The sequence below is a fragment of the Silene latifolia genome, chromosome 7 (genome assembly GCF_048544455.1).
Source record: "Silene latifolia isolate original U9 population chromosome 7, ASM4854445v1, whole genome shotgun sequence".
Lineage (NCBI taxonomy): Eukaryota > Viridiplantae > Streptophyta > Magnoliopsida > Caryophyllales > Caryophyllaceae > Silene > Silene latifolia.
Window position 1 is genome coordinate 123,531,227 of NC_133532.1, and position 10,360 is coordinate 123,541,586.

The 10,360-nt window shown below is 31.0% G+C and overlaps 1 protein-coding gene across 1 annotated transcript; it reads left to right on the forward strand.

The window, feature by feature from the left end:
• The first annotated feature begins 349 nt into the window (after positions 1-349).
• On the forward strand, positions 350-1,985 carry LOC141591352 (uncharacterized). Its single transcript, XM_074411663.1, has one exon. It carries the CDS (start codon positions 656-658, stop codon positions 1,658-1,660), a length of 1,005 nt encoding a protein of 334 aa, XP_074267764.1. The 5' UTR covers positions 350-655; the 3' UTR covers positions 1,661-1,985.
• The last annotated feature ends 8,375 nt before the right edge of the window (positions 1,986-10,360 follow it).

Below are 10,360 nucleotides of genomic sequence, written 5' to 3' on the forward strand. Positions count from 1 at the left end.
CAATAATTTATTTATATCCTTAATTGTCATTTTACAAAAAGATTAAGATAATCTGCTAATTACCAAATAACTTTAACAAAATCTGCTAATCAAATATACCAGTCAAACCCATCAACAAATTCCGTTAATTATAATATGCTTTCACAATCTACTATTCTACAAAAATTAATGCCATGTTTACCAAACAAAAAAAAAACTTGACTAACTATTGATAATAAGAACATTATACTATAAGAAATATTTTGAAATAGACTCATGACTTAGGAGCCAAAGCAAAGTGCACCTCACCTCACCTATATCAATCAAAGAACCTTGGGCCCTAAGTACCTTACACAAAATTTTCTTTATATATTATTTTTGCATATTTTGTTTCATTTAACTATTCCATATTACAGATAAGCTAGTACGTAAGTGATGAAAACACACATATAGAAAGCTAAAAGAATCTAAAGGCATGCTCACTTCTCCTCATCTTCCTACTCATTTCCTTGCATCAAACATTCTTCTCTTTTCTACTCTCTCTTATAAACAATTCCTTCCTCAAAACCTCCACTTAATTGCCCTCATTTAATCCAAATCCATTTCTCGAATCCAGATAAGCTGGTCTGAAGGGAGCCACCAGGGCGATTTTGATCAGATAGTGTTAATTAATATTATGGGTTTGAGCTCAAAACAAGTTTCAAGTGATGGAAATGGTTGGAACCAAGCATTATTAGAGAATCCAAGAACATTAGAATTTCCAAAAACTTCTCCAATAATAATGAACAAAAATCAACAACAACAACAACAAGATCAACCAGAGCAATTGAATTGCCCTAGATGTGATTCAACAAACACAAAGTTTTGTTATTACAATAATTACAATAAATCACAACCTAGACATTTTTGCAAGGCATGTAAGAGGCATTGGACTAAAGGAGGTACTCTTCGGAATGTCCCGGTAGGTGGTGGCCGGAAAAACAAGCGTCTCAAGATCACAAAACCCGCCTCCAAACCAACCACCACCACCACCACCAACAACAACAACAACAACAATAACAACAACATGGGTGGTACCTTACATTCCCAACATTTAAGGGCTAGTCTTCCACTTGGAGGGTCATTTGCTACTAATAATAATAATATTATGGAAGATAAGAGTTTTTCTGAGGCATTCTACCATACCTTTCTTAAGCAACAAGATAGATCATTGCCTGAAAGCTCCATTAATTTCACTAGTAAGGGATTGAATGATGGTATTTATCTCGATTCAACGACGATGAAAACGACGAGTTTAGGGCTATCAACTCAACACCATGATCATCAAGATAACATACAATTATTCAATTACACAAATTTATTAGGGAGTTTTGATAGCAACAACAACAATACATGTTCAATTTCTACAACAAATACATCAATTCAATCCCCTAGTGTTTATAATTTTACAAGTGATAATGATCATGGAAATAATGATGGATTATTGGAGAATGATCATCATCCATGGACCATGCATACATCATCAACAAGAAATAATAATATTAATGTTAATAGTAATATTAATGTTAATAATAATGTGGTGGATATGATGTCATCATGGGGTTGGGAAGACTTGGATAAATTTGTGACAGTTGAAGCTGATCTTACCATGCCATGGGATAATGAAGATATCAAGCCTTGAGTGGTGGAGCCAGGAATTGAAGCGGAAACGATCAGGTAATGGTACAAGGGGAATTCGAAAAAGTTACAAAGTTTTAATTGAAAACTTTAAAATTTACATCCTCTAGCGGAACGAGCGCCCCTGCTAACCCTTTCTTAGCTCCACCAGGCATCCATGAAAATAATTTAAAAAGTTGATTTCAATTAATTTTATTGTATGATTTTACATTCTTACCATATATTTTAATTAGTTAGGTAAATTATGGTGTTCATATGGGTTGTTTTTTTCATACTACTGTAATGTAATGAGTTTCAAAAGGGTGTATAAGTATTATTTAACCTGTTAATCCAAACTAACATTAATTAGCTTATGAATGTTATGATCATTATCATTATAATTTTGGAAGTATTAAACGTACTCCCTCTATCTCAGTGAATAATTTCAGCTTTACATGTCATTAGAAAAAAAAATTGAATATAGGCATATGGCTATTTTTGGTCTGGATTCTTCAACTCCAAACCCAAATTCTTATGTAAAATCAAGTGTTATCGTAAAATCAAGCGATATTGTATCTTAAGAACCCTAAGCTAAAAATAATTTTCACTAACCTTCATTTCTACTTCATTAAAGAGAGTTATTCCTCGTTACCTATTAGTTTATGGATTTTTAGTCTTTAAAATTGATTAAGCTCATATTGGATGAAAATTTATGTTTAAAAGGTCACATGGAATTCATCCAATTCCATATTTTCTTCCCATTATTTGTGGGTACGTGTATTAATGAGAGGAATAAAATAAGAGTAAAAGAGTTTGGTGGGGTTTGGTGATATGAGAGAGATGAATAATTAGGAATTAAATAATGAATTGTGGACCACAAACAGAAGGAATAGAATAGGAGTAAAAAGAACTGGGTGAGGTTTGGCGATAGGAGAGATGGATGAATAAAACAAGAGTAAAAGTTACTAAAAATAGAAAGGGGAAGAAAACATGAATAATCCGTCTTTAGAGATAGGGAAGAATATGGAGGATTGGAGGGAGTATATAACATACTCCCTCCATTCAACAATTAGCACCCCATTTCTCTAATAAATAGGAGGAGTATTATATTGAAGTGGGGTGATAAAAGTTGAATGGAGGGAGTAGTACTTTTTAATTCGGATTGGTTAATTAAGAAGATATTAACAATTTACGGCTTTACCCCCAACTTGAAAAAATAGAGACAATCAAATAGCATTATCTACTTATGTGATGTATGAAATAGTAGTTACATTAATTAGGGAATTAATTCAGTACAATAATCCCAATTATGAATAACCTTCTCATATTAACCATATAATTTTAATTAGAATATTTGATAGTTGGGTTCATTCTAAGTTAAAATGTAGTATGGATTAATATGAGAAGGTCGTTCATAGCTAAGATTATTGTTGTGAACTAATCCGTGGGTGATATTCGATTATCTAGATTCGAGAGTTCACACTTTTTGTTTTTTTGTTAAATCCCCCTTACTACTAAGGGCTTGCTTTACCAAAGTTGGCTGGTGTGAGTGGTAAGGGCCCTCATCTCTTAAACAAGTGGTCAGGGGTTCGATTCTGACTCTAGCGAATGAAAAAGCCAAACTTGGGAGGGGTCAACCCATTAAATTGCCTTCAGTACCCCGAAGAAGATTGTCCAACTGTCGGTAGGGGATACTCCTGGTCAACACCAAAACTAAGGGTTTGCTTGAAATGTGAGTAATTATTAAGGGAGAAATGAGAGCAAAAATAAGAAGAAATTGGAGGAGATTGGTGGTTAGTGGTGGTTGTGGTCTTGTGGAGGGTGGAAAGAGGAGGTGAGGGAGGAATTATTACCTCTATATGGAGGTGGGTAATAATTACTCCCTTAATGAGACTAGTACACTATATTTCTTCATTTCTATCTCTAACCCTCATTCCTTCCCTTCATTTTTTAGTTCATTTTAGCTCTATTACCCCTTTAATAATTACTCTCATCTCAAACAAGCCCTATGAAAATAAAAACTCTTAAGTAGTTTTCCCGCCTAAGGAGAATTATTCTCAGTTGGGCCTATTTATTTGGATATTAACATTGGGAATATGAATGGAATTATTAACAGCCCATTATATTGGACCTCACATGTCTAGTTAAACGTGGATGAGAACCCCATGTACATGAAAACAATAACAAATTTATATTACATTTATATTTTCAAAAATACAACCGCTATCCCAAATTTATTATGCAATCTTTTCCATAATTATTATCCTTCATTAATTTACTTTTACAAACTGCACGTTATACTTTAAAATTATGCAAATTATGCCATATTTACCGTAAATCAGCTATTAATGTATTAAACTACCACATTAACCAATAAACACTCCATGTGCCATTGTTTAATCTTGAGCTAAAAACTCTTTTACGTTTTTAGTTAAAGGTAATCAATACTGAGTAACATTTTCATATATTACTACAAAAAAAAAAAAAAAAAAAAAGATTTGTTCATAGATTGTCCTGAATAATAATATAATATTCTAACTATAAGACTTATTAAACTTAAAAATGAATTAATTATACCAATTTAGTTACAATTTTCTATAACACAACCGTTTACAAACGCCGTGCTATAGCACGGGAACTATACTAGTTTTGATAATAGACAATTAAATTGAAACAAATTGAAATATAGAATGGAAACTATAAAACCAGCCCAATAACACAAAGCCCAAGTAATTAATGAATATAATTGTACAAAAATATTTTATTTTGAGAACTCAGTCATTTATTTTGATAACTTGTACATTTAAATATGTCGGTATTCATCATAAAATATCGGATTGTCAAGATAAAGTTCAAATATACGTAAAATTATATATTATTTATGGACTATTCTCCTTTTGGGTCAGTCTTATGCTATAGGACGGTCCTATAAGAGAGTTGCTGAAATGGAATAGATCGAACAACATTTAGGCAGATCGTAATTATGAGTTTAAAATTGGGCCGGGATATGCATGGGCCGTGGGATTAGGATGCCCGATTTAAGTTATGAGCTTGTTCTGGGCCTCGTGAGTTGTGGGTTTGTGTGTGTTGCTTGGGATATGGGCCGAGTAAGTTTTAGTGGGCCAAGTTGTAGGAGAGATGAGTTTTTTTTTTTTTTTTTTTTGCCAGATAATGCACGCGGTGCCCTTGAGATTTGATATTTTGCCTAAAATACTCAATTTTTTTATTCGAAAAAATTTAAGAGGCCATAACTCGTGGTTATAAGCTCAGAAAGTGTCGATTTTGGTTTTTTTTTTTCAAAGTGACCATCTTTTCGAGAAATACGACTTGGAAAAAAAAAATTGTCGAGTTTTGAATTCGTGACCAAAAGATATGGTCACTCAAAGTTTGTTCGGTCAAAAAATCTTTGACATACAATAACTCCTAGCCACAGAATCCAAATACAACAACTTTTTTTTTTAAAAAACGTAGTTTTCGAAAAGATGATTGATTTAAAAAAAATTATCACTTTCTCAACTCAACACGAGTTATGTGGCATCTTAAGGTTCTCCGGATCAAAAAATTGGGTGTTTCGGGCAAAATATCAAACCTCAAGAGGACCGAATGCATTTTCTGTTTTTTTTTTTTACAAGACCGTCTATAACATAAAACTGACTCAATAGAAGAAAAGTCCACACTAGCATTAATAATATTAAATTTTTTATTTTATTTTGAGAACTTAATATTTTATAACGAAAACTAGCATATTCAAATATATAAGTTATTAAATTAAAATATAACTCCTTCTGTCCCGGAGATATATTTACACTTCTTTTATTTTGTAGGAAAATTAAAGTAAGTATAAACATATCACTGGGATGGAGGGAGTAAATTTTTTTTAGATTAAAAGTTTAAAACTATAAAGTATTAGATTTAAAGGTAAGTGTAGATAAAAGACCTTACAAATAAAACAATATAAATTATAGAATACGACGGACACGCATAATAACTTAATGAGAATGTCTCACACTATAAGACCAATTCATTTATTGGCATTTTTTTCATTGTTCCGTTGCGGATATGTATTGTCATGTTCTTCCCCATTCTTTCCTTTCTATATTAAGTAAGAGTTTTTCTCATGCTGATTGCCGACCACGTAATAAAACATCTCAATTCTCAACACATGGGATAAGCATTGTAAATAAAATATGGAAATAAATTTTTTGGAATTTTTAAAATCTTACCTACAAACAAATAAAAGGGGGGAAATCAACCGAAAGAAAGAGAAATGTACGAAATACAGTGAGAAAAAGGAACATACATCGGATGTATTACCTCTAATTTTTTTTTGTTTTTTGAGCATATATGTATTTTTTTTTTAACTTATTACCTCAAACTTTATTTGTTTTTGAGCATATGTGTATTTTTTTGAGCATAATAAAGTTTATAAGTTAGATTTTAATATTTTTTCCGTCAAAACTCAAATTTAACTAAACTTATATGTAATGTTTTTGAGTTTTATTGTAATTTTTTAGAGCGTAATATTTATGTGAATAAACTCAGAAACTTCATAGTGAAACTCGGAAACTTTAAAACAAAACTCAAAAACTTTATTATAATGCTCAAAAACTATAGAATTGGAGGTAGTACATCAGATGTATAATCCTCTTACTGAAATACAATACTATATTATTTTTTAAACAATTAATAAAAATGGTACTATGTAGACTGTAGTCTGTACTTTGGAGTATAAAAGAGTATAAGAAGGGTCCAATTTTCAACAATCGTGTTTAAATATTGAGGTCATTGCTAATGAAACTTGGATTATAATATTCCGTATTTTATAAAGTTATTCATTATGTAATCAGTAGCGTAGCCATATACTTTTCGATAATAGACGTTTTTCATCATTAAAATTCGGCTGATTTGAAAAATTTATGCGTTTAAGACCCCCATAATAATAAAAACGAATAATAATTAGATTAAAATTGACCCCAGGTCACACTTAAACGTTTCTGGCTACACCACTATATGTAATGCAAGTTGGACTTAGATTATGACTCAATTTGGTCACAAATTCATATGCCAAACAAGTAGAATGGATCAATTCTTGAGGTATGCAATGGTTCAAGTTCAAGTAAATGAGAAGAAACAAAGTAAAAGTGAAAGAAAAGTAGAAGTGCATGCTTCTAAAAAGGGTCATTTGTGTTCTTACTTGTTAACAATAAACCGTCGTATCTTATTTGTTTTGTTGTTAATTATGGTAAGACGGTAAGTTGGTCACTTTATGTTTTATATCTCGAAGTGTATAATGCGCACGAGAATATGATTATTGATTAGACCATACTTGTACTTCAAGCACTTCTTATACTTTCCACAAGAATTGGTCAATTATCATGTTTTCTTTATGACAACTAATTATCACGTTTGTTACCTTAATTCACTTATTTAGAATCTCAGAAATTGTTTTATGTCTAGCTTATTTTGGCCCGGGTTGGTAAATAATATATTAGCGTTGTTTGGTAAACAACATATTAGATGAAATTAGTAGATTTCGACTTAAGTAGTATATTGACCGATTAATCTACTAATTTCTTGTGTTTGGTTGATGACATATTCAGATAGCATTTTGGCCGAATTTAATGCTTTTGAGTTTTGAATATGTTGTTAATAGCAACATATTGTAATAACATATTGATTTTATACATGAAAATGGTGAATTTGTCATATAATCTGTTAATTATCAAATATGTTTTCTTAATTCTGCTAATTTAATTTGATGGTTAAACACTTAAACCTGCTACTAAAATATGTCAACCGTATTCTGCTATCAGCAAAAACAAGAGTAGATTCATCAACTAAAAAGTAAATTGACCCAATCAAGATGTTAAAAAAGTGTGTTTGATAAATGGTAAAATTGGTTAGCAAATTGATGTCAATCTATGTTTGTCAATATTTTGTTACTATCAACATTTAACTCAATTAATGTTTGTCAATATTTTGTTATTGATGTTTGTCAATCGTTAGATTTGATTCAGCTTAATCACATTTAACTCAATTAATATTCATATTCATATTTTTGGTAGTTGTCTTAATCAATCTTTTTCATTTTTCCGCACCGCAATACTAATAATAGCAAAATAAATTAGAGGGGAAACAATTCAAAAAATTTATCAGAAGTAAACTAAATTAAACTAATTTTGAATGCACAAAATTCTTCCAAGTTAAGCTAAATTGGACTAGATTAACAATTAATAGACTATACCATCAGTTGTATGGTTTAGAATTCGAGCTCTATAATAAAGTTTTCGAGTTTTGTTTTAAAGTATTTGAGCTATACCGTAAAGTTTCTGAACTCACACACTTAAACATAAAAAAAAAAAGCTCAGAAAAATTACACATGAGTTCGGATAAATGTATAGTAGTTGTACAATGCTTATTATACAACTAGATGTATAGTAGTACTTGTACTAGACTAGTAGTAGGCTTAGTATAATTGAAACAGTATTCTTGTATTAAATCGTTTTACACAAGTATATTATTGTAAAGGCTAGTAATTATTTACCTAAATAACCCCAATAAAATTATTTTTATCAATAACCAATTTCCATGATAAGGGCATCAAAGTCTTTGTTACAGAGGCTTACCCTAATTGAAATACTCCCTCCGTACCACACCAAAGGTAACGTAGGGAAAATTGAAGTATTTAAGAAAAAGTGGAAAAAGTAAGGGTAAAGAGGGAAAAAATAGGTGGGGTATGTAATTGTGGGTTTAATTGTGAGTTGGTAGGTGAGGTATGTAATGACATTTTATGTAAATATCAAATGAGTATAAGGATAACTTGGTAATGTTGTGGGCCAAATAAGGAATGTTACCTTTGGTGTGGTACGTCCGTTTATAGTAAGTGTTACCTTTGGTCTGATACGGATGGAGTATATTTTGCAATTTCAGCCGAAAAAAAAGATCTCAAACTTGGCAGAAAGATAATGGGTGTCTTTTCGCAAAATATATGTTTAAAATGAATTAAATCCACACCTCGATTTCTCATTCTAAATTATATCCAAAACGCTCTTTATTTGGCTTACTAAAAGAGGAAATAGATACCGTCTTACGATAAAATATTATACAACCGCCTTATACAAGTATTGTTGTCCATGATAAAGTCCTAAGCAATTCAGTGAGTTGATAATCTCTGTAGCTTGTTGTGTCCCAAAAGCCAACTCTATCGCATTCAGTATCCATCACCTTTGTCATTAAAGAAACAATAATAGTGGCATGAGTAATAATTTTTCTAAGTTGACTTAAGTAAATTTTGATGTAATAATTTTTTAACCACGAGCTTAGGGTTTAATTATGTCAAGGCATTAGTTAGAACGGTGTAAACTTTTTAGTCAGTCGTTTACCTATTTGTAGTTTGTCAAAGCACTTGCGGCATGAGTAATACTCACTAAGTTACTATTGTCGACGGTGAACACCCTGGTTTACAACAATAACAAAAAAAAAAAAAAACAGTATGTGTGGACTGATTATATGGTTGTTTCAACTCGTCACATAATAACCTAGCGCGTGAGGATCTTTGATTCTAGGAGTAACAAAATAGTATAAGAGGAAAAGTTAATGACAAAAGTTTATGTAATAGAGTAAAATTTAAATTTATATCATCATAAATTAAAAAGAATGAAATTCGAATTTTTACAATAGAATTTTCATCTAAAATTCCTCACTTTGAAATTCAATAATAAATAAATAAATACATAATTTGAGAAATTGAGTTTCAACACAATAATAAAAGTCAATCCAATTTCTTATTCAAAATAAGTACCGTGTTTCAAATTAAACCCCCCTTAAAATGGGTTGAAACTTGAAAGAGAATTAATCAAGTAAATAGTGTTCGTAAATCATAAACGTATATGAACATTATTACTATTTTGTGTTTAGATATATAAATAGAATAGAATATTAGAATTCCTAGTCATAAGCAACTAGTAAACCGTAGTTATCATTTGTGATGACATGATCTTATTTCTTTTGTCCCTTAAAAGCCAATTCTATCGCATTCAATATCCAACATTTTGTCTCCATAAAGCAACAATAGTTCAACTAATATATTATTCGTTTTGTCGCATTTTTGCGAAAGTTTAATTAAACGTAAACAAACGATCAAATGCTTAAAACTTGAAATTTCCGATCGTGTGCGATTGTGATCATGCTTTCGCGCTAAGCAAGACATCCCTTGTCCTAGATACATACACATTCATACGCTCAAAAGGACCTCTTCTTATATTAAACATGTATAATCCAGACATTAGTGCCAGATCTTGAAATAAATAGTAAAAGGAGTCGAGACTTGAACATGTACTCTCAAATGAGAATACTAGTCAACCAACGAGCCGGGGGCCGAGTGATAATTTATTCACTGAAATGTATATAAACTTAAATTGGTGAGGGGGCCTCATCCGACATAACTAAGGTCCTGCACTGAATCCAATATTAAAAAAAAGTATAATCTTTGTCATGTTTGCCCAACTCGAATCCAAACTCGACCGAGTAAGCTCATAAAACATTGGATTGATTTTGAAGAATATTTTTTTGGTAGCTTGACCAAATTCTACTCTTAAGCAAAAGAAGCATGCACTTTCAAAATTCCCTTTTTTTTTTTTTTTTTTTTTTTTTTAATCCTTTTGGTGTCAAATGTCAACACTATTTTATTTTGCATACGATTCTATTTTTTTGAACTTCCCCATGC

Coding starts and splice junctions, on each gene's coding strand:
- LOC141591352 (XM_074411663.1), top strand. CDS start 656: ATGGGTTTGAGCTCAAAACAAGTTTCAAGTGATGGAAATGGTTGGAAC.